Consider the following 24,301-nt stretch of genomic DNA (forward strand, 5'->3'; position numbering starts at 1 on the left):
CAAGATTGCTTGGCCAACTGGCCCATTGACTGTAACGCTAACAACTCTATGATTAAAAGCATTTAGTGTCACACAGTATGTATACGTTAAAAGTCTATGTTCATATATTTCTGAGACTCAAACCCACAAACGCCACATGTAAGATATGACAGCCAGTCGAAAAGATCTTGCTCTGCATATCTGCAAAAAGTCCTTAGAAGTGCATTGTCTAGGACTAATGGCTGTCATCACAATTCATCTTAAATATGTTTATAACGTTTATAACGTCTCCTGATAGCCACTAAAAGAAACTGACCACGTCTGAAGAAGCAAATATGACAAATACTAAGTGGGCGTCTGTTAGCTTTAACCATTTGCACGAGCCTTTCCGCCCACGCTACAAGCTCAGCTCTCGCGGCCTGGTAATCTGTTGTAGCATGCATGTCGCGCACTGCAACCCCCACTGCGAGAACATCCTTACTAATGAGCAATCTTCAAAGCGTTTATGCAAGATTTGCTTCCAGTACTCCCAGTATTACGTCATCACGCCCTTTCGGTAAACGTCATGTACCGTTTCCTTCAGCCACGCCCCGCGCGCACGCCCGCGAGCGCAGCTCTGGCAACAACACGAACTTTCTGCGTGCTTCGGATACGTCCCCGTGCATGCACCACGTAGCCTGCAGTTTTCCGGCACTCTTAGTCTTGGTGTTTTTTATCGCAGCATCGGGAATGGACAGGTGCGCACAGCGACGGGAACGCTGACTCCTTCAGCTCACGCGCGGACAGGTGAGTCGAGATTCGGCTTTTTGTGTTTTGTGTTGTTTTTGTTTGTTTGTTTTTGCCAAGCGGCGCGTAACGAGATGCCGTCCGCTTCCGTCGTTCAGGCGATTCCGGAGCGTCACGTGCCAGTTCCGCGCTCGCGACACATCTCGGGCATCTCCAGTAAAAGTTTGACCTTTTGATTCGGTCGCAGGCGGTGAAAGGCGAATGCACGTCGGAGAGCAGAGCAGGGGCGCATTTATAGTGCGATGTCTTGCTTAAAGAAACAGACCTTTGATGAACTAGTAGAGATGTTTGCGAGATTTTGAGTCAACATTTCCCACTTTCCTTTGGCATGTTCATCAAATAACGGAATAAGAATGAGATATAAGAGATTCTTACAAATAAGAATTAGCCAGCTGTCAAGTGCTCCAAGATAACCATGCCAAACAAGCCTCAAGCAAAAATATTTAAACATCCAATGTCATGTTTATCTCATTTAATTCATCTCTGAGTGAAGCATAACTATGGAAGACAACTTGTTCTGCAGTGTGGTGTAGGGGAGAAGTCCTGTCGCTTAGCAACTAAACATTAATCAATTTCTGAAGAATTCAAAGCAACTGAGACTGATGAAGATCTCAGATATTCCATAAAACGGCATACATACTTTATGGGAAGCCATTCAAGAATATAAAATGTAGGAATTTTGAGAATATCCACAGACAACTGAGAGTATGCAGCAAAAAGGATCATCTTGAACGTGAAATATTAAGGCCCTTTTCAGTTGTGTTTTTCAGTACATATCCTGTGGAAAGGTAAGAAGCAGTGAACACAGAGAATATGTATGTATGTGGTCACCGTAAGTTACGTTTGTCCTGCATGTCTCCCAAACCTCCGTCACAGCAGTGTGAACTCTGCTAAGCACTCAAATGATTCCAGTCAGCAAAAGCACACACCTGTTTGAAAAAGTACTGCAGTGGGCAGAAGACTTTTATTTTGCTGTTGGCTACTGTGTGCAGTAAAAAGAATCAGTAGTTGTGTAATTCATGCTTTGTAATTCTTGACTAACTAGGAACAATCCTAGAAGATTTACATTAATAAACAAGGATGTAATTCACTTAATAGCTGAGTCAGTTTTTCATTTACATTTTTTGTAGGGTTTGCCATCTGATTTTGTGTTTTTCTTGCAGTGGTTTGACAGTTTGTAGCAAAGCGAAGATGACTGTTAGTCTGTCTGAGATAGTTATGCTAGTGCAGGACACCTGAAATAAAGACAGCTCTGCCTGCAGAGGAGATATGTTTAAATGGGCGTCCCTTTTAATCCTCGGAATAAGGAGCGCAGACGGGAAAATAGACACATCTGAGATATGCAGTGAGCAGTTAGTGAGCTATCAGGGTGTTTATCTTTGAGAAAATAGAGCAGTGTTCCAGTTAATTCTTATGCATGTGGATTTATCCCTGTGTAGCCTATTCATTAAGGGCATACTATACCGTGCCCTGTGCTACACCGTGTACGTATGTGCAGTTGTGCGGTAGCTACTGTGTGCTGCAGCTCAGAGCGGGTTAATGCCTAGCCCTTCTGCCTGGCCAGGGTTGGAGCTGTGTTGTGAGCGGAGGACGCGTCTCGTCCTCACCCTCCCCCTGCCGGCAGGCAGTGGATGTGGTGAGTCAGTGTGATGGAAGCAGGCAGCGTATGTGCCGCAGCACCGCAGAGCCAGACTCCCGCGCCGCTGGGACACGCCGCCAGCCATCGGTCCCTCCATGGGTGAGTCGCAGCCTCGTACACACCCTCCCCCATACCCTCCCCCATACCCTCCCCCGGATGTCGCTGCTCCTCTCCGAACGTGTTCTCCGCTGCGGTGGATTATGATTAGTCATGCCACGGAGTGTGTGAGTGTGCAGGGGAAGGTGGGGTGTGGGTGGGGGTGCATGTGTGCTTGTGCACATGGGTTTTTAGAGGGCTGGATGAGGCGTCTCGAATGCGACACTACGTGCTGTGAGAACAGTGCCATTGCAGGGCAGCATGGGTAGGAAGGTGTGTGTGTTTGTGTGTGCGCATGCATGCGTGATTAGTTGCGTCCGATGCCTTTCCCGTATGGCCTGATTCATTAGTACTATGGCAGACCCCTGTTTCATTAGCTCACAGTTAGAAGGCTGGGAAATGCTGCATGTGTACACTGGGACTTAAGTGACTATTCCCTAATAAGAAACTTTTCTGTTAGTGAATTCAATTGTTTTAACAGTTTCGCAGAGAATTATTATTATTATTATTATTATTATTATTATTATTATTATATTCTTATTGAGATTTTATGCACTTATTCTTTTTTTTTATTCATTCATTTTAATTCAGGTTTTATCTCTTTAATTTTTCCATTTTATTTCATTAAATTAACTTTAGTCCATTTTATCTTTTATTTTAATAAACTGTAACTTTTTATTCTTTGGCAAAGACCTTCTCGAGGTTATAAATCTCAGGATGTAATGAGCTTTTTTATTCTTTTCTATCTTATGTGAAGCACTTTGAATTGCCGCTATGTATGAAAACTGCTACACAAATAAACTCATCCTGCCTCCCTGATCTGCGTGCTTCTGTCCTCTCTGGGGGCCAGAGGCCTTCACGGACTCACATTGCCTTTTGTGCGGCAGACAGCTAAATTCCAGTCCTTTATTCCACCTTTCCTGGTTACAATGAAAGACTCTGCCGTCCCCAAAGCTACGCCAACTCACCTTTCTTGCCCCAAAGAGCTGCTGTATTTTTTCAAGTTACAATTTAAGCCAGCTCTTTATTTCAGTTTCCATCGTTGGGCGACTGACTGACTGAGGTCTTTGTTCACCATTAAAACCACCCCCTCTAGTGTGCAGCGTCTGATCGCATGTAATGCTCTGGTGCCTTCACTTCACTGCGTTCTTACCTGAACTCACTGCAGAAACACACATCTATTTGAACATTCAGGCATTAGAAACTGGAACTTTGCTTAAAACCTTGCAACACTGATTTTGTGCCTTTTTGAAAAATCTATTACATGTTACATGTATAATAAGAGAAACAGTTTAGCATGTACTGTAGGACAGAACACCAACTTAAAAAGGTATATGAAGCAGATGGGCTTGGTACAAATGGCCTGTCATGTGTGTTTGTTTAACATACTCAGAGAGGCTTGTATGGCTGTTACATAACTCTGAGGCCAGAAGTTCAGCATGTTGATTCTCGCTCTGTTCTCGCTCTGTTCTCGCTCTGTTCTCGCTCTGTTCCTGTGCTCTTCTCACTGGACTTGGCCTCATGTAATTGTGCTATGCAGTAAGGAAAGGTGTTTTCTTCCAAAGCTAACGTCCTCTATGTGTTTGCTTTAGCGTATGCCCACCCCACCCCCCCGCGCTGGACGAGGGCACGCAGGCACCCCAGCGAGCCGGCTGGGAGGATGCCATCACTTTCATGGTCAGTAATTTGGCGGCGCCTGTGCTAGCCTGCTGCAGCTTACCACCCTCGTGCATCTGCAGCGTGTGTGTGTGTGTGTGTGTGTGTGTGTGTGTGTGTGTGTGCGTGTGTGCGTGTGTGCGTGTGTGCGTGTGTGCGTGTGTGCGTGTGCGCGTGTGCGCGTGTGTGCGTGTGTGCGCGTGTGTGCGTGCGTGCGTGTGCGCAGGCTGCGACTGTCATGGGCTCTGAGCTGCCTGATGAGTCCTCCCTCCGGTCGTGCACCAGCACTGCCAGTATGAAGGTCAAGAACGTGAAAAAGTAAGCGCCCTCTCCCCGTGAGTCAAGACACTTGACAGAGACACAGTCGCTTCATTTTTCTATCCCTCTCTCCCCCTCCTCTTTCTCGCTCTCTCTCTCTCGCTCTCTCTCTCCCCCTCTCTCTCCCTCCCTCCCGCTCTCCCCCTCCTCTCTCTCTCGCTCTCTCTCTCTCCCTCTCTCGCTCTCCCTCCCTCCCTCCCTCTCTTTCTCTCTCTTTCTCTCTCTCTCTCTCTCTCTCTCTCTCTCTCTCTCTCTCTCTCTCTCTGGGTTAGAGCCCTTTTGGAATACTGATGAGGTCTCCTTCTTTATAGGCTGTCCCTCACCAGAGGCCGTTTCCCTCGTCTGGCTGAGTGCGCCCACTTCCACTATGAGAACGTGGACTTTGGCTCCGTGCAGGTGAGTGCCAGTACGTGTCCGCGCGGCCCTTCCCATCGCCGGGAATGGCTTCATGGATCGCTCGGCTGCGGCTTGGCCGAGCTGCTCTCGGATCGGCGTCCTCCCTTCTTTTACTAGTGGTTTAATTATGCACCAAGCTCAGATCTGCAGGCGAGTCCCGTGTTTGCTACCATGCCATTTCATCCGTTAGGCTCCCGCTGCCTCCATTTCACATGCACCTTCTGCCACGGTTTGTGCGTGTTCGCCTTCATGACTGTTTGCATTCAGATAGACTCCTCTGCACTTCCTTTGTCCGCCAGCAGAGAGCAGTGTTTGTCCATGCTGTGTAAACGACACTGCGGTTCTTTACACACGAGCTCTAGAGTGCGTTGATTTCCTGTTCTGATATTTACGCTGTACATGCTGTTGTATGCATCACGATACGACAGCGTAGCCTGGGAAGAGGCGCTCACCAGCCGTTTCGTTCCCGCTCGTGCTATTTTGGTCGGACCCGCGTGGGGACGGAAGACTGAAGAACAGATCCTCAGATCCTCGCAGATTCAAGGTCACTCTTCGTATGCGCATATGAGCGTGCGCACATCGTGCATATGCGTGGTTCAGTCGGTGATGTGGCAGTCCGCTTCTGCCTAGTCCGAGGTGCTAAGTGTGTCATGCTGATGGGCTGCGGCGAGGAGGGTCTCCACGGAGACACGGGGGAGGAGGGTCTCCACGGAGACGCAGCAAATAGCAGCAGCATCCTCAGTGCCACAGAGGCCGAGCTCCTGCGCCCAGTTCACCTGGTCGTTTCCCAGTGACGTCTCTCTCACTGTGATCTCTACCATTATACACTCTGAACTTACTGTAATTTTAGCATTTTTATTAGTAAAACATTTTGAGAGAATCCAGCCCTCCATTGTATTTTGTGTGTGTGTGTGTTATTTTTATTTTTTGCCCCTGTACGCAGATTAGATTTATGATCTCCTTCCTCACTTGTTTGTGTGACATGTCCAAGGGTGTGGTTCTCTGAACTGCCTTTATGTTGGCCCTGCCTTTCCCAGAGGCTCAACAAAGGGACATTAGTGCCTCTGCATATCGGATATCGGCAATATCCTGCTGTGGCGTATCGACGAGAGCCTCGCTCCTTTGTCTGCGCGGCGTGTGTTTGTGGATCTAATCTCGCTTTTATGCACCAGTACAATGGCTGTCCCGTGAAGGCAGCACCGATGTGAGCTCCACCAGTAGGGGGCGGCAGCGTCACACCCTCCTCCAGGAGCGACCCGCTCCCGGCCGGCACGTTGATCTTACCGGGTGTCGGCTTTGCTCCTCGTGTTGGGTGGGGAAATGAACTGGATCGTGAGGGGAATGTCGGAGATCATTTTGGAGAGAGATCTCGTGTCACGTGTTCAGTTCACCATGTGCGTTTCCTATGCTGACGCTGCAGACGACTCCGTACGGGGTGTTCTGGTCGAGCTGTTCTCTCTGAGAGTCCCACAGTGCTCACTTCACCCCACCCAGTGGTGAGGGTTTCTCCACACTACCCCTGCTACAAAAATAGAAGGAGGAGTTATTTTTTGTTTGACTTTGTTAGAATCGAGAACAAACAGCAGCTCTGTTGTAGTAATGTTTAAAAGGTCAGCGACAGAGGCCCGGTCAAGTGAAGAGCGTGGGCGTGGCATTGTACGCCGCGGCAACCTCTGCTCTCGGAGGCCTGTGCCGCTTTCCCGGAGGCAGTGTGGCTGTCCCACACACCTCGGCTCAAGTTTACAGGGAATCCATTCGCATGCACTCCATACCCCCCTCACCCCACCCCAGGGAGGACACGCCGGCCAAACGAATTAATCCGCAGACAAGATCCAGAGCCGGTGCCTCCTCAGGTTTCCCACCTCCGTCTCGGTATGTGCAGCTGCTGCCGTGTTGGACCGGTCCCACCCCGTAAGTCCTACACGTGCAAGGGGTCCTGGGGGGGCGCCCATGTATACTGTGGCTCTCACTCATCACCGTGTTATTACAGAACCTCAGGCATTCAGACCCCGGGGCTGGGTGTGTGGGCCCCCTGAAATGCCTCCTCTGGCCTTGGGTGACCTCATTACCTCTTCTTATTTGATGGTGCCACATAACAGATTAAGCGGAGTGTTTTTCTCAAATATAAGTGTGTAGATTTAGGAATAATGTTCTGGTAAGCCCCTGTACTCCCCACTGTTCTCCCCACGCTTTGATTCGTACATTTTTTTTTTTCCACTGTCGTCTGCTACTATAGATCTGATTCGCACACCATAATCTGGGTCAGACGTGGATTATATTTTTTATATTTTAGGCTCTAGAGAACCTAGATTAATTTCTGAACTTTTGGAAAAGATGGTATGATTTTGTTGTCATTTTAGTGTCACAGACATACAGGACAGTGACTGCATGAGGCATGTCCCACTTCATAGGACAGGACACCAGGTGGCTGGTTGCAGCTCAGCAAAAAGAGACAGTGGAGTGATGAAGCACCGATAACCAGGTTATGCTCTTCAGATAGAGGAATTTGATCCAGGATTACAGCTGCTTTAGTTGCTCGAGGCGTATGTGGCTGGTTACAGCACATTGGCGCTTTTAAATCTCAGATTGTGCAGCATGAGCAATTTGAACTGCGGTTGTCCTGCTGTCCTGTTGTGGTTTGGTCCCGCCTTTAACCCACTTCCTGAGCTGTACACACAATGTCAGCACTGGGATTGGTGTGCCGTGTATCCATTCAGAAAGTTTCGACAAAGTGCTTTACAACGTTAAAAAGCTCTTAATAGGTAACTGTCACTTGTGTGTTTCTCTTTGTTTAATAATCTCTTGTTTGTTTTGTTTACGATATTCCGAGAGGAATTCCTTGCTATACCTACTGGTCTTGGTCCCCGGATTGTGTGTGTGTGTGTAGGGAGAGATTGGTTAGGCAGTGCAGGGAGCAGAGCTAGCTCTCACTGGCCATGAAGCTCAGTGCTCCATATACGCCTGCCTGGCCCCGTCCAGTCACCCGAGGGGGGAGGGGCTGCCGTCCAATACGGGAGGGGAGGGGCCAAGAAAAGGAAACCCCTCCTCCTGGGTTGTAATCATGTGTGTGAGTGTTCTTGCTGCAGGAGCTGGGGAAGGGTGATTGGGGCAGCTCCTGGGGAAGTGCACGGAGGGCTTCCTACACAGCTGGCAACCAGATGAGTCCTATGAGCCACAGCCAGAGAGCGCGTGTGGTGCAGAGAGCCGGAAAGGCAGGCGATCCGTCTGCAGCCGAGAGAGATAGCGAGAGAGAGAGAGCGAGAGAGAGGGGCGCGCTGGCTGAGGGATCTGCTCAGGCGCTCAGCCAAGCATGTGTGTGCTGAGCCCGTGAAACACGGAAGTCTCCACCCTGGTGAGGACCGACCACTGGCGCTCTCCCACCCTGCTTTGGGCAGGTGTCCATTAAAGGTACAGCGAGTGCCTGCCGTGTGTCTGTTAAAGGTGCAGCGTGTGCCTGCCGTGCAGATTAGAGCTCCACTTCTCCTCGTGTCTGTCTCGATGTAGTGGTTTTCCCACTACTCACACACTGTTAGGACCAGTTTTGAATCCTTTCTGTTGTTTGGCTGCTTCATCCCCTGCATTGTCACTTGTTTTTGTGTTAAAACCAACTGTTTATAACTGTTGCATACATGCCATCAGGGAAATTTATGTTAATACATATATGCCATCAGGAAAAAGAACATTCAACACTGAGCATACAAACCATAGTCATGAATGCATGAAGTCTTGTCTTGATCCGTCAAGCATTTTTATGTATGTTTATAATTTGGCATTTTTTTAAATAATTTTGAAATGGTTAGGTTTTATCTAATTTTTAATTCTTTTGCAGGATTTACCATATATGTGTCATCTGGATGTAGCTACTATTTCAGTTTCAGTGCACTTCTTAACTGGGTCATATAACCTCTTGTGAGCTTGCTTTAGTGTTCGCTATAATTAAGCCAAGCTTTCATATTCTTTCAGCTCTTTTGAAGTTGTGGGCTGTTGGCCTGCCTGTTTATACCCTACAGACTTTCCAAACAGCTGTCCTGCTGTCAGTTCTGTGGAGGGCTTACCATAGTGGGGTCATGGACGCAAGCTCACTGCAGATGCTACAATGCTAAAGCTTCTTTCCTTCTTCCTGTTTGCACAGATTGATGAGACATCCTCATTTGTACTGATAATTAGCAATTAACACGAGATTCACAGCACTTTTAAGTGAACCTAAGAAACTATTTCATATAGTACGTTTTATTAAAATTGTGACGATCCTTGAGAAGTCACTCCTTTTATTTATATATATATATATATATATATATATATATATATATATATATATATATATATATATATATAAATCTCTGAAGAAGACTACAGTGAGTAATTTCAGTGTAGTGTGGATGTAATGATTCTCTTAACAAAGACTCAAAACAACGTGTCAGTGCTGAACCGTAGAGTGAGAGATACAACACAATTTGAGAACAAATAGTAATAATTAATGTAATAATTTCATTAATCATAACAACCACCATTACCACTCCTATACCTAAATACACAATTCGAATTCTGAGATTTACCATTAGCCTCTCAGTTTTATTGTGGTAAAGCAAACTGCATCTCATATAAAACAGATTACCTTTTTATGTGTAGTGGCAATAGTACTTATTATGATTATTAACAATTATTAATAATTGCTCTCGTATTGTAGGTCTCATTCTGCATTTCAGCACTGACACTTGGCTCTGGTATGTGTCGGTTAAGGGTGTTATTGGACTCTAACCTATTTGTGCTAGGAAGGATACTTTAACTAAAGCACTTTTGTATGGTGCTCTGGATAAGAGCGTCTGCTAAATGCCGTAAATGTGAATTATTCTTTTGGTAGAAGTCTGGTCTGTGGAACTGTACCATTCATTGCTACCTGCTCTTTTTTATTAATTAAGAAATATTAAATTTAGGGATGCACCAATATTGAATTTCTTGGGCTAATATGATGACCCATAGTAGCACATTTTTGTGGCTGATACTGATATTAATAGCTTACAATTTTACCTTAATGCATTGTAAAGCACCTTCAAACTGTAATCTATTTATGAAATGCGGTGTAAGACATGTTAAACTCTTTAAGAAAATTGATTATGTAAAATTAATGAAAATGGACACGTCACATGTAAATCAGACATCACAATTATTATAAACATATGTTACTCTTAACACAAAGGGGAACACAATTTTTCATACAATTTTATTTTCTAGCCTTTGTCAAACAATAAGTGTTATTTTCTGCCTTGACGCAGGTGTAAGAAAACCCAGCACTGGAAAACCTGCAAAACTCTGAAATGGCGGATACTTTGCTTAATGAGTAAACAGAAAAATAAATAAACAATAAATCTGATGTAAAAATTATTCCATACACAGGTTGCAAAAGAAAACAACATTTCTGGTTTTTGGCATTTTCCTTGTAACTGTAGTCATACAAATTATACAAACAAGGCCTAAACTAAACCTTCTTTAGATTGGCTATATTAAAATTGATCTTGTTGTCTAAAGTTGTAATTATTGGCCAAAATACCAATATCAAACTGATAATGATAAATTCAAAATTGTCTTTATGAGCAAATAACATATTGGCTGTCGATATGAACATGTAATTAATTGAATTCATGCAGATTTAGCTCACAGCGTGTCCATTGCTCTCCACGTCCTCCTGCGTTAAAGGTGCCATCAGAAACAGGGCTCCTCCTGAGTCCTGTTTCAGCTCTCAGCCTTTAAGACCTGGTCTGTCTCCACTCCTGACAGAAGGCTCTCTGGCTCTGTTCCCTCTCCAGCTCTCCCTGGCCGAGGATCAGAGTGAGCTGACCCGCGGCGACGGCCTAGACCCAAAGGAGCTCACATATCTCGTGCAGATCTGTTGCCAGGTACCACTGCACTTTTAGGGGAGGTTTTGGTGGAGATGAGGTTGCGGGTGTGTGCGTCTGGAGGCAGGTGTATGCGGGCCAGTACACCAAGAGAGAAAAGCATCACTATGAATCACTGCATCACTGGTTTGCTATGGCAACAGAAGAGAAGCCAAGCTTTGCTGTTATGGTTACACAAAAAAGATGGGGCGGGTGGGGGTGGGGCCGCAACGCTGTAAAAAGAACAGCAAACCAACCACAAGCAGCGTAAACAGTGTGATTTCATGATGAGGTTGAAGGACAAAAGATGCATACTATCTGAACAGGAAAGTCTTGAGAGAATGAGAGGCCACCCTACACAGTGGTATAGGAGAGCTTTTGGAACTTCTAAAAATCTGATTTGAGCTTTATTCTATAATACTGGAAGGAGGTGTATTGAGGGTGGTTGTGTGTGTGTGTGTGTGTGTGTGTGTAAGGGAGCAGGAGGGATTATAGCCCTGTGAGGTGTGTGCTGCTCTTCTGATAAGGAGCGGTATTTTTGCACTGGAGCTGATCTTATTATCTGGCTGTATGAAATCTCAGTGCTGGTGGATAGAATCCACAACTTCGGCCAGCTGGGCGTAGAGCTAGCGTTATCAGCGCGCCAGCGCTAACACCATTAGCCTCCAGCTTCGTGACAGAAAACAATACCTTCAGGCTTTGGCTTCTTTGGAAATTTAAGGATTTTCACAGCAAGAAAGCTTGATTTATGATGTTCCTAATAACACTGCAATCTCCATTAAGGTTCTGTATCTGCTCAGCATTGTGATTACTGTGTGTGACGTTTCTCTCGCCATGTGCCAGGGGCGGAAATGGATGGTGAAACGTTTGTATGAAGACTTTCGGGTCCTCGACAAGCACCTCCATCTTTGTATATATGACCGGAATTTCTCCCAGCTTCTGGAGCTTCCTCGGTTTGACGACCTCAGAGACAAATCGGAGGTACCATCCACCACACCGTGGCAAGGCGTAGTGGCCTGTGGCAGCCTAACAGTGCAAATGGATGAATAATGTAGTGTTTAAAAACATTATGTATGTGTGAGGTTTTGCATGGTGAGGAAAAATAAAGACTCATGGGAGTTTATATGAAATCTGATGAAATCAGGTTATTGTCTTTATTGTCTAGGCAAGTTTTGTGACCCATAGAAAGCCAGTAATGTGTGACTGAAGAAAACAAAGGTGGAAGAGTCTTTGCTAGGCTCAGTGTTTACCACAGCTAACGTGCTTACCAGTGTTTACCACGGCTAGCGTGCTTACCAGTGTTTACCACGGCTAGCGTGCTTACCAGTGTTTACCACGGCTAGCGTGCTTACCAGTGTTTACCACGGCTAGCGTGCTTACCAGTGTTTACCACGGCTAACGTGCTTACCAGTGTTTACCACGGCTAGCGTGCTTACCAGTGTTTACCACGGCTAGCGTGCTTACCAGTGTTTACCACAGGTAGCGTGCTTACCAGTGTTTACCACGGCTAGCGTGCTTACCAGTGTTTACCACGGCTAACGTGCTTACCAGTGTTTACCACGGCTAACGTGCTTACCAGTGTTTACCACGGCTAGCGTGCTTACCAGTGTTTACCACAGGTAGCGTGCTTACCAGTGTTTACCACGGCTAGCGTGCTTACCAGTGTTTACCACGGCTAGCGTGCTTACCAGTGTTTACCACAGGTAGCGTGCTTACCAGTGTTTACCACGGCTAGCGTGCTTACCAGTGTTTACCACGGCTAGCGTGCTTACCAGTGTTTACCACGGCTAGCGTGCTTACCAGTGTTTACCACGGCTAGCGTGCTTACCAGTGTTTACCACGGCTAGCGTGCTTACCAGTGTTTACCACGGCTAGCGTGCTTACCAGTGTTTACCACGGCTAGCGTGCTTACCAGTGTTTACCACGGCTAGCGTGCTTACCAGTGTTTACCCAGGTTGGCGCACAGAGTTTCCTAGAACACAACTGAGTTGTGGTTTCTTGTAGTGGACGGTAGTACAGCCACTGGTAGGCAGAAAAAAGCCACACTGGGGGCAGTGCAGTGTCTTAAAGCTGACTGATCCAGGACCAGTAGGGTGCACTGGCGTTGGCTGCTGTAGAGGAGCAGAGCGGTGCATTCCGCGGCTCATTCATCCGCGTCTCCTCCTGTTTCCTCAGCCTCTCTCCCAGATGCTCACTGCCTACCTCTCACGCCTCTCCTTCATCGCTGACAACAAGATCAACTGCGGACCCGCTTTGACGTGGATGGAGGTAGTGTGTGTGTGTGTGTGTGTGTGTGTGTGTGTGTGTGTGTGTGTGTGTGTGCGCGCGCGCGTGTGTGAGTGTGTATGATTCCACTCCATGTTTAATCCTCATGTTATTACCCAGCATGCTGCCCGTCGTACCTCCGGCTCAGGTAGAGCGGAGGAAGTCTTCAGTTGCAGATGCCCCCTCCTCCCGACTACCAGTCCGAGTGTTGGTCATGTGATGTGTTTTTGTTTGCTTTGTTTTTATTTACAGAGCCAAAGCCAGGGCTCTCACACCCATCTTCTCATGTAACATTAGTCACTTGAAAAACACAAAGTGTCTTTTGTCCCCAGATGAACTCGTATTTCACCATCATAATGTGTCTGGCAGGCCTTTGTCCTATTAGGACTGCAGTTTTTGGGTGTAGTGTACTGGAATTATGCTGCTTCCTCATAGTAATCCTGCGTGACTCGTTGTTTAAAAAGACATGGATGAGCACTTGATGTTTTCCTTGCAAACTGTTGAGAGTTGCATGAATGTAGTAGAAGGTGAGATGGTGTGTATGCCTGTGATTCACCACACCCTCACACCCTGACCTTTTCGAAATGGGGAATCCAACAGTATCTGAAAGAAATGTTAAGTATCCTGGCGTTGTGATTGACCATAAGTTTAAAGGCAGCCTGGGGACTGACTCCATAAGCACTAGGACAGAGCAAAGAATGTGCTGTTGAAAGAAATTGCTATGATTTAATGTCCACAGTAAAAAGCTCCAAACGTTTCACAGTGCTTTTATAGCGTGTGTCTTCTGCACCGCATGCTCGTTTGGCACAGAATAAGAATTTGAGGAAAATGGTAACTACAGCCAGTAAATTGTTACGGATTAAATTACCGACTACAGAGTGCATGTACAGAGTGACGAATAAGGTGAAAGTCATTTGGGTGATGGGGTTCCTCTTACCTCATCATGTGTAGCTATTAACTATCGTAGCTATTAACTATCGTGGATATTAACTATCGTAGCCATAATATAATGTGCATCCCTAGTTCCTGTACCAAAATACTTTCAAGCAAACGGTATGTTTTTCTTGATCAGTGACATCAGTGGACTTGCTGCAAATTCTGTGTGTGCGTGCGTGTGTGTGTCAGATTGATAACAAAGGGAACCACCTGCTGGTGCATGATGAGTCCTCCATCAACGTTCCAGCTGTGGCCGCTGCCCACGTGCTCAAGCGCTACACGGCGCAGGCAGCTGACGAGCTCTCCTTTGAGGTACATCCTTCCAGCACGTCTGTGCTGTGCTGTGCTGTGCCGTTTGACTTCCAGATCGATTCTCTGTGTGTCTGACTGTGTCTCCTGCTTCTAGGTGGGGGATATTGTTTCAGTCATTGATATGCCACCCAAAGAAGACACTGGCTGGTGGAGGGGGAAACACGGCTTTCAGGTGCAGGGCTTTGGGGCTTTGGGGCTTTTGGGGTTTGGGGTTTGTTTGCTTGTTTGTTTTTTGCATGCCAGAGTAATCTTGATTAATTTTTTTGTTCCTATTGTTTTATCCTTTGTCCTATTGTAATTTTGATTGTGATTTTTTTTCCTAATATTTAATATCAGCGAGTCCAGAGCTAAGATTGCGACTCTGGCCCTGTTTCGATTGAGTATTGATCTATGTGTAGTCTGTTCATCATAGCCTGCACTCTGCAGTTGGACACTCACTAAATCTCCTCTCCTCTCTTCTTCTCTCCCTCTCCTCTCATCTCCTCTCCTCTCCGTACAGGTGGGATTTTTCCCTGGCGAGTGTGTAGAACTGATCAGTGAGAAAGTTCCTCCAAACATGACTGGTTCACTGCCCAAGCCAGGTGACCTTTACATGAATTGATAATGAGATGACGTGAATGAAACAGTACTAGGCCATCCCTTCATCCCTTTGGTCTTCTTGTAATTTTAAGAGGAAAAACAAGTTCAACTTTGTGTGATTTTTCACCATTTGAATAAAACCCACAGCCTTGCTAGTCAGTGTTGTAGCAGCTTGGATGTGTAAACAGACGCCAGTACAGCCTCCAGCCAGAGAGCTGAGACCTGTTGTTGGAGAAGGTTCACTACACAAACCCGCCTGAAGTGCACAGATGGCACAGATCCGCTGAGTCATTAACAACCACTCTTAGCACAGCAATGTAACCATCTTCACATGATCCCAGTCATGTGTGTTAGATATTTAATTAAACATTATTAGGGATGCGCAGTGTAGTCCCTCTAAATGGGGTTTGGCAGAGGTATCCATCTCCAGTCCGGCTCGTCTGGCCCTGGGCAGAGCTAACGGGTTCGTCAGAGCCGTAGTAGCCATTGGAGCTGGAGCTTAACTTTTTAGGGCTGTGTCTAAGCCAGCAGCCGGACTTGGCTGGGCTAGTCTGGGTACGGCTGGGCCGGGCGTCTAAGGTCTCTGCGTCTCCATGTCTGACAGTGTGTAAAAAGCACGGCAAGCTGATAACGTTCCTGCGCTCCTTCGTGAAGTCCCGGCCCACCAAACAGAAGCTGAAACAGTGTGGGATTCTGAGGGAGAGAGTGTTTGGCTGTGACCTGGGAGAGCACCTGCTCAACTCCGGCCACGACGGTGAGCGCGCACGGCGAGCGCTGGGCTGCTACCAGCAGGGGGCACCCAGGAGCTCCATACAGCATGTCATCAGCCCATGGCTGCGATTTCTCATTCAGTGTCTACCTTCCGCAGTCCCTCAAGTTATCAAGAGTTGCGCGGAGTTCATCGAAAAGCACGGGGTTGTGGACGGAATTTACCGCTTGTCTGGGGTCGCCTCCAACATTCAGAAACTGCGGTAATGAGAATTTCGGTTAATCAGTGCTTCTCAGTCATTGTATCCTAAACGTGGCCCTTTTGTGTGAATCGGCTCCAGAAGGAAGGGCTTGCTAACGACCCGGTGAGATGAGTCAGGTGTGTTGAAGCAGAAAAACTAGAAACGTCTGTTGTCAAACCTGGAGCTGTGAGTCACTGCAACAGAGATCTGATCTGTTGCTCTGTAGTGTTAGACACACGGTCAGGTGAAACGTATATAAATGGCATCCTCCGTGGTTTGCCCAGGCATGAGTTTGACTCGGAGCACGTACCAGACCTCAGCAAGGATGTGTCGATCCAGGACATCCATTCCGTGGGCTCCCTGTGCAAGCTGTACTTCCGTGAGCTCCCCAACCCCCTGCTCACCTACCAGCTCTATGACAGATTCTCAGTAAGTGCACAAGCACTAGGGCTGTGGCCCACTCACCTAGATTTCAGATCGAAGGTCTTCTAGTGGAAGTGTAGTATGAACATGGGTGCTTGTGGCCATTGGTGCTGTGTGTGTGTGTGTGTGTGTGTGTGTGTGGGGGGGGGGGGGTTGTGCATGCGTGTGTTTTGTTTGTTTTTGTTTTTTTGAATAGGATGCAGTGTCAGTAGCCACGGATGATGAAAGGCTGGTCAAAATCCATGACGTCATTCAGCAGTTGCCTCCCCCGCACTACAGGTTTGTTTGGTGCGCAGTGCACTCTAGTGATGAGAGTTAGGACTGCAGTCATCTCCACTTTCCAGAGGAACTGTCCTTTTCTCCTTTGTCGTTCAGAACTCTCGAGTTCCTGATGAGGCACCTGGCCCATATGGCGACCTTGAGTAACATCACCAACATGCACTGCAAAAACCTGGCAATTGTCTGGGCCCCCAATCTCCTCAGGTGATGTCGCTCTGTATACTGAGGTTTTTATGTAGGTATAAAGCTATATAGGTTTCTATAGAGATTTAAACTCCTAGGCCTGTATTTAGTAACAGTGCAAGAAGAGTTCCACTATTGAACTGCACACCACTAAAGCAACATGCAATTGCTTCTTTTCCTGTGAACCTCATTCCTGAATGTTCTGGGCCTGTGGTGCCGTTCTGCAGTCTCTGTTCCAAGCACAAACCTGCTTTTGCCATAAATCTTTGAGCAAACATGAGTTTCTGGTGTACTGCAGGTCAAAGCATATTGAGTCGGCGTGTTTTGGCGGCACGTCGGCATTCATGGAGGTGCGTGTGCAGTCTGTGGTGGTGGAGTTCATCCTCAGTCACGTGGAGGAGTTGTTCAGCCACAGACTTAGCACGCTGATCCGCGAGAGCTCAGGTACCTGCCCCGCCCCCTGCCCTCCACTTTCCCACTGGGGGGCCTCATCTGCCAGACACCGACTCTGAACGGCTGCTTGTCCGTGGCGTGCGCCCACAGGTCACGGCACCGTGATGCGGCCCAAGTCCCTGCTGGTCTGCTCGCCATCCACCAAGCTGCTGTCTCTGGAGCAGGCGCAGGCCCGCACGCAGACCCAGCTTACCTTACCCGTGTTCCCCGACAGCAAGTACATGGAGGTGGGGGAGGGACCCGCCGCCCTGCAGGGCAAATTCCACACCGTGATCGATCTGCCCACAGAGAGGTGCGTCCAAGAATCACTGAGGAAACGTATGAAACGGCATCGGTGCCACAGAGCCACAGTCAAAGCAGTTGACTGTGTCAAAACAGTTTGATTGCTTCTCCCACAGTCTCCAGACATCCTGGCCCAAGTGAAAACAAAACCCTAGTGTGGCTGTCGTACTTTGGACTTCGGCACAGATTAAAATATCATCATGCCAGCTGCTTTATCCTAAAAGAAATGCAGTTTCTGTGCCAGTTTGAGATACAGTACAAACCTCAGAATGAAACCCGAGTGTCTACTGAATCTCAGTCCCTAGGTGCAGCAGAGGTGATTGCACAGCATGCCATTGTGTTTGCCCTGCTCGTCTGGGGCAGCTCACAGCACTCCTTACACAAGTATGTAGCACTGATGCCAAAATGAAACCTAATTAACTGTCTATTGAGAGAATCCGGGAAAACGAATCGCTTTAGTGGTTACATCCTTTGTTCAGCCGAAGACGCCGACTTCACCCCTTGTGAACAGTGACAGGTGAAGGTCTTTGAACATGGTTTAAATGACTTTCTGTGCATCAGCCTTCACTGATATTGCAACATTCTAAGGTTATTTTAACTTATAATCTGTTCTGCAGTTCTTTGTTTGTTGGAATGCTGTTATATTTACATTTACGGCATTTATCTGACACTTTTATCCAAAGAAACTTACAATTATGACTCAGTACAACTTGAGTAATTGAGGGTTAAGGGTCTTGCTCAGGAGCCCAGCAGTGGCATCTTGGCAGCAGTGGGACTTGAACTGGCAACCTTCTGATTACTAGTTGAGTGCCTTAACCACTGAGCTGGCAGTGATAAATGTGGATTACCTATGTGGATTTAAGGGTTCCGACAAGAAACGCCTGCAGACATGCTGATTAGTCACTGTTTTGCCCTCAGCTGTCCTGCGGTATAAAGTTGTAAACCTATTACACAGAAATGATTCTTCCAACATTGGCATCAGTGACTGCTCGCAGGTGTTGGGATGTCAGCTCTATCATAAATGTCAGCTTTGGGAAACAAAGGTTGTTAGGTTTTGGTTTAGAATGGGTTGTGTAAATTGTCTGGTCCGTTTTGTGTGTTTGCCTGTGTTTTTTTTCTGATCAAGTTCCCAGCTGTTCCAGGAGTATGAACTGTGCAAAGTTCTCTGAATGAAACGCTCTGGTTTTATAGGAAGAAGACCCAGAACAAGGCGAGGAAATCTCCCGTGCTCAGCTGGCGCTCCTTCTTCAGCATGGGCAAATCGTCCACGGCAACCAAATGCAAGCTGCTCCACCGTCCCAGTGAGCCCAGTGAGATCAAGACCGCGGCGCTCCAGGGTCAGGACTTTTCCATCTCACCGTACCCACGCTGCCTTTTAAGTGCACACTAGACATAATGTACTGAAGGGATCAAACACAGGCCTGGCCTGTTCCTCCAGGTGGTAGAGGAGACTCTGGGACCATGCGATCGGCCAAGAGCGAAGAATCTCTCTCTTCTCACACTCATGAGGGTAAAATCACATTTGGTCTGGTGTGTTTGTTTGTTCTTTTGCTGTCACGCTTCCGTGCCACGTTGGCTGAAGGACCTTCTCTCTCACTCCAGGGGGATCAGGGGTGTATCGCGTACGTAGGCCGCGCTCCACCAGCGACGCCCTGTCCGTGTCGTTCAGCGAAGACCTGCTGAACAGCCGCGGTCACGGGGGCTCCCAGTCCGGCGGGAAGGACCCGGCTGCCCCGCACCCTGCTGACGCCCACCTCGCCGTAGAGCCGCCGTCGCAAACGTCCGACGCAAGGAAGGAGGGCGGCCGGAAGAGGGAGAGAGGCAGGCCTGGCGAGGCGGCGCGGTGGGATGGACGTGCCGGTCTGACCGTGCCGCCAGATTTGCCGCCGCAGGCCCAGGAGGATGCGAACCGCATGCACTCGGCTAACGTTGCCGCGGCGACTAAAGCGACGTCGCCGCTGATGGGGCCCGGCGAGTCCGCGGGGGCCGAGGAGTGCCCCACCTCCTCGCGCCAGGGAGAGGCTGGAACTCGAGATGAGCCGGCCCACTCTCTAAAGCGTGCAGGAACAGGTCACCACAAGAGCTTTTGTCTTCAAACATTTATTTGTCCTTCTAATACCTGTTTGTCAACCTTTTCTTCTCTTAGCCCGAATACCAGCTTTATTTCCTGTTTAATCTTTCGGTGATGATCTACTTGTGTCGCTGTTTGACGGGTTACGTGTGCACCATGCTGTCGCTTTCCCACACGTAGGTGCGGTGATCTTTGACTGCACTCCGGGCTTGGTGCGGTCCGTGTCCCTCATCGCCCCGCAGCCTGCTGGGAAGAGCGCGGCCCGCGTGCTGGCCCTGGCCCTGGCCGAGTCAGCCCAGCAGGCCGCCCGGCTGCGCAAGAGAGGGAGCTCCGAGCCCCCAACGCCCCTCTCTCCCCTCCGCCTCCAGGATCCACTCTCCTTGCTGCAGTGGCCTTCTGCCCCAACGAAAGATCCCTGCATCCCCCAAGGAAACTTCACGGGCTCCCCGAGCGCCGTCTCTGCTGGGAACCACACCGAATCCAGCAGCCCACGGAGCACGTGCGCGTGCCGCGGCAGCGAGAGCGGGCTGAGCTGCTCCGACGGAGGGGATGCTCCTGGCACGGGGCGCAGAGCGTGTGCCACGCCCCCGGACCCTTCTTCCGTCAAAGGTGCGGACGCAGAGCGGGCCCTGGAGAGCCAAGCGTCCATCCGGGAGAATATCCGCCACGTGGGGGTGGGCACCGATGCCGGCGGACCGGAGACCGAGCTATGCGAGGGCCTGGAGCCTCGCCGCTCTCCAACGGAGGACTCCTCCGCCTGCCACGCTTCCGAGGACTGCTCCGCTACGGCTGCTCTGCTCAGCAAGCAGGCTGCCAACGCGTCCAACTTCCGTGCCATATTAGCCGAAGCGACTATGCCGTCTTCGGTCCAGGAGGTTCTCCCGCAAGCTCCAGTCACCTCTCCCAGTTCCGCTTACCAGTACAGCCCAAAAGATGCCAGTTTGCTGGGCTCTTCGGGCCTTGTGTATCCCCAACCCTGGTGCAGCCCGCCGGGACAGAGCGGCCCCTATCAGCCGGGCTACCAGCAGCTCCAGGCTGAGAGCTTCTCTAAGGACCGCTACAGCACTCTGACACCGCGGTCCCTCCACCTGTCTTTTAAATACAAAGGTCACCAGAGGATGGAATGCTCCCCAGGTCGCGTCTATGGATACGGTGGCCCGAGGTACCCACCAATGGATGGCGCCTCGGTGTACCCCACTATACGCAGGGTGCGCTCCATACATGCGCCGCCGGAGGACAAATTTTTCTTTTTCCAGCATCCATCCTGCCAGAACAATCCTTACCAGACACCAGTTCCCTCAGACATCCACCGAGTGCGGCCTTACTTCGAGGATGGCAAAGTCCAGTACAGGTACAGCCCCTTTCTGGAGGCCCAACAGAGCGACCCGGATGCACGCCGAGTGAATGGTCACAGACGCAGCCACGCCTACACCACCCACAGGCCACCCTTCCGCTCTGCTGGAGTCACGGGCAGTGTCCAGAGCCATCGCGACCCCTGGGTCAAGCCACCCTTTGCCAGAGAACGCAGCTTTGTGAAACAGGATGTCGGCCCGTTGCCGAGAGGGAGGGACGGGACTGTGTATGAAGCTCTGGACGCTGGTTTATCCGATCCACATTTCAGCCAGTCCGTCAGACAAGGAAACGTCTGGAATAAGAGGCTGCCAGATCTCGCTGTGGGCCCGGCCCATCTCCTGAGAGGTGCCCAGAGCAAGTCTGAACCGGGCAACGATATGCTTATTTCTACTGAGGGGGCTGATGGGAAATACAGAGTGACCATGGTGCGGGATTACTCTCCTGAACACCCGCTGCCCGAGCCTGAGGCGTGCCAGCCTGAGTGGGCGGAGAAGCGGGGTTTTGGGCACGGCGCCAAGGCTGCCCTGATGCTGAAGCAGAGCTGCTCCATGCTGTGCTACCCACAGCCTCCCGCGCGCTACCCGGGCCTGCAGAAAGAGCACAGCTGCCCCGACTTCAAGCGCTCTGAGTCTTCTGAGGCTGGGGTGTGCCTCCGTGGCCAGAACAGGCTGGCGTTCCAGACCCTTGGCGGCTGCCCTGCGGAAGACTCCCAGCGTGCTAAGGTCAGGTGCCCTGGCTTGCAAAGATCAGATAGGTCACAAAGTGCGAGAGGTCGTCATCAAGAAAGCTATGCCAAAAGGACCCTGGAGCGAGATTACAGACTGGCGTACCCCACGCAGAGAAGGCCGAGGACTTGCAGCATGTCTGTGCCATCTCGCCCGGAATACGCGGACGCTTGCGTGTCTAAGCCCGTTCGAGCGAGGATGGGTGTGTTCCCCAACTATGGCTGCATGCCTCCTCAGAGCCGCAGGCTGTACCCCACGGCGCTGGGCCCGGGAGGGTTTCTTCCCTCCGAGCTCCGGCCTGAGACTGAGATATACGCTGAATGAAGAACGTCTGCGGAAGCTCCGGACGTTGACGGAAGAGAGGACACGGAGAGACAGCCTCTGCTGGACAGTGGTCTTTTAAAGCTCAGAGTCTATTTTATGGAAGGAAAAGAAGTGATAAGTTTAGTAACACGGTGTAAGGGTTCACGCTGGCGTCATTTTGTATCAAATCACACTAAATGTCAAGATCCATCATAGTTTGGAGCCGCTACATTTAAAGAGCCAAAGCGATGTCAAAGACCACATTCAGGGATTTTCACTGGATCATAACAAAAAAATGCTCCTGCACTGGCTAAAGTTTAAATCTTATTAATTTCATAAAAGGAGTCACAACGCCCCCGAATCCTCCAGTTTCTCCTAAGCAGCATCTGACCATTTCCTGATTGCAATGTTTTACAGGCTTCCACAATTTAAAAAAAAAAAAGTCCCAAAACATGACAGATGGCTCATGTTAAAAATTGGGAGAATTACTGGTTCCAGTCGAGACATTTTAACACAGTATTGCAGTGCAGCGAGACGTGACTCCTGACTCTGCTCTCAGCCAAGTTCACGTTCCTGAGAAATTAGACACAAAGCATAAATGTAACCATCTGCCATGTTAGGAGATCGTTTGGGATGGGACGCCTGTGAAACATTTCTACATAAAAACATTTATACAGAACAGAAATGACATATGTTTAAAGCTGTTTGTAACTGTAAATATTCCGATTTTAGTGCTTTAGACTTTTCGTCTTGATTTTTCGGGATTTTATAACAATTTAACACCGGTGTAACTATGTTTACAGTCAGAGTGCAACTATGAACAAAAACAACACCCACCAAACTGGAGCCCATCGTTGGCTGGAAAACACATCATTACCAAAGAGGGCCTTTAACATCACTTTGCATCTTTCATGCAGTGTTTCCCATTTATGAAAAATGTCAAACCTTACACTGATTTCATGTGGAATAACCTTTTGTTGTCTTATGCACTGTATACGTCACACACCTTGCACATTAGGCTTGTTCTTGGCTTCATTTCGGGGAATGCTTTTGAAAATCACCTCAGTTGAGTGTTCTGCCGGTGGGAGTTCACATGCTTTAACTGCTTCTTTGACTGCACCGTCAATCAGTTCATTAGTCTTGAGATTTTGTCATTTCCGTAACGGTGTTCGGATGATCCAGAAGCAACATGGCATCCTGGAGTGTATACCCAGTGGTGATCAGATTGCTAGCTGCTCATTTCAACAAGCTCCCATTTCTTACACTTGGCGAGGCACCACTTGCATCATATCTTTTACTAATTCTGCCCTGCGTTTATTATCTCTGTGAAAGTGCGTCGCAGTACAAGCTGTCAAATGAAAAGAATGGATGGAATTCAACTTGAGCTGAAACATCTCCGTCATGAGCTGAGCAGATGGCGAGGCTTCCTTCGTAACGCTGTATACGAGCCTCTCGTGGTGTTGAATGGTTTTTTCCTGCCAGTTTGGATCCACCGTAGTCTGTGGCGAGGCGAGCACTTTACGGTTAGACCGAGACACCAGTGTTCTAATAACTAGCACTTTAGACAAAAAAAAACAAAAAACAAACAAGCAAACAAAAAAACTAACTAATGTCCTTATTTTACCATTGTAGAACTGAGGATGAGGGTAAAATTAGATATTTAAAAAAACATCTAAATAAAAACCAGCAGGGTCACGTGATGCTGGATTGGCCATTAAATGGTTATAAATTAAAAAATGTAAATTCACATATCTGTTTAAATGAAATTGGTTGCTGTGTTGTTGAAGAAAAGTGTACTGTTGTTTATTCTGGGATATTCATTATTCTGGGATATTCTTTTTATGGTGTCTTCTTTTACTTTCATTAAAATTATCTATTAAAATCTCAAGGCATAGTTCCTTGTTCACTGTAACTGAGTGCTTCATTTAGGAAAAACTTTGAACTATATGACAACTAGTTAAACCTTTAGCTATTTATTTCTAATCTTCATCACTGTGTTCTGGCCCATTAGTGAACACTAGTAGTCCTAGTCAGATTAAAGTATTAGGGATTACTTAACTGGGCCGTGTGCTAGAATCTTTGTCTTGCTCTTTATCAGTGTTATAATGAAACAGGTCGCACGTATTGCTTTTGCTTTTGATCTGTCTGGAGTCTGTCTGCTCCAGTAATCTTTGTTAAAGATAATGTTTTTAAGAAGTAAACAGCAGAGGGCGCAAGCGCACTGGCGAAGCTTTCGTACTGATTTACAAACACGGTGTTTTAATTCGAGTGGAATACGCCTTTCGGTTTCATTTTCATTCGGTGTTTTTGTTTTCTTTTTCGGAAGGCGGTGGGCCTCCGGAGTTTGGTTTTTGTATGTAAAAATAGGCCCAATTAACGGATTTGAAGTATTTGATGAACAGAAAAATAGTTTAGAATTTGAACTGTAATTCAAGATGTATGAA

The 24,301-nt window shown here is 48.2% G+C and overlaps 1 protein-coding gene across 5 annotated transcripts; it reads left to right on the forward strand.

Moving 5' to 3' along the window:
• Window positions 1-597: 597 nt before the first annotated feature.
• Window positions 598-23,769, forward strand: arhgap32a (Rho GTPase activating protein 32a). Of its 5 annotated transcripts, XM_035534381.2 has the most exons (22): window positions 599-765; window positions 2,330-2,503; window positions 4,093-4,177; window positions 4,383-4,474; window positions 4,786-4,870; window positions 10,675-10,764; window positions 11,587-11,724; window positions 12,919-13,011; window positions 14,134-14,256; window positions 14,351-14,428; window positions 14,756-14,837; window positions 15,440-15,589; window positions 15,704-15,806; window positions 16,070-16,214; window positions 16,405-16,487; window positions 16,584-16,691; window positions 16,969-17,114; window positions 17,214-17,415; window positions 18,597-18,742; window positions 18,844-18,915; window positions 19,008-19,475; window positions 19,657-23,769. In XM_035534381.2, the coding sequence occupies exons 2-22, from the start codon at window positions 2,415-2,417 to the stop codon at window positions 21,876-21,878; spliced, it is 4,800 nt and encodes a 1,599-aa protein (XP_035390274.2). In that variant the 5' UTR covers window positions 599-765; window positions 2,330-2,414; the 3' UTR covers window positions 21,879-23,769. The 5 variants fall into 5 exon arrangements, with proteins under 5 accessions (XP_081556262.1, XP_081556265.1, XP_035390274.2 ...); XM_081700136.1 differs by having other exon boundaries at window positions 598-765; window positions 15,440-15,806; XM_081700139.1 differs by lacking the exons at window positions 16,584-16,691; window positions 16,969-17,114; window positions 17,214-17,415 and having other exon boundaries at window positions 598-765; window positions 15,440-15,806.
• Window positions 23,770-24,301: the final 532 nt, after the last annotated feature.

The sequence above is a fragment of the Electrophorus electricus genome, chromosome 17 (assembly GCF_041902795.1).
Source record: "Electrophorus electricus isolate QZ-2024a chromosome 17, ASM4190279v1, whole genome shotgun sequence".
In the NCBI taxonomy this organism is placed as follows: domain Eukaryota; kingdom Metazoa; phylum Chordata; class Actinopteri; order Gymnotiformes; family Gymnotidae; genus Electrophorus; species Electrophorus electricus.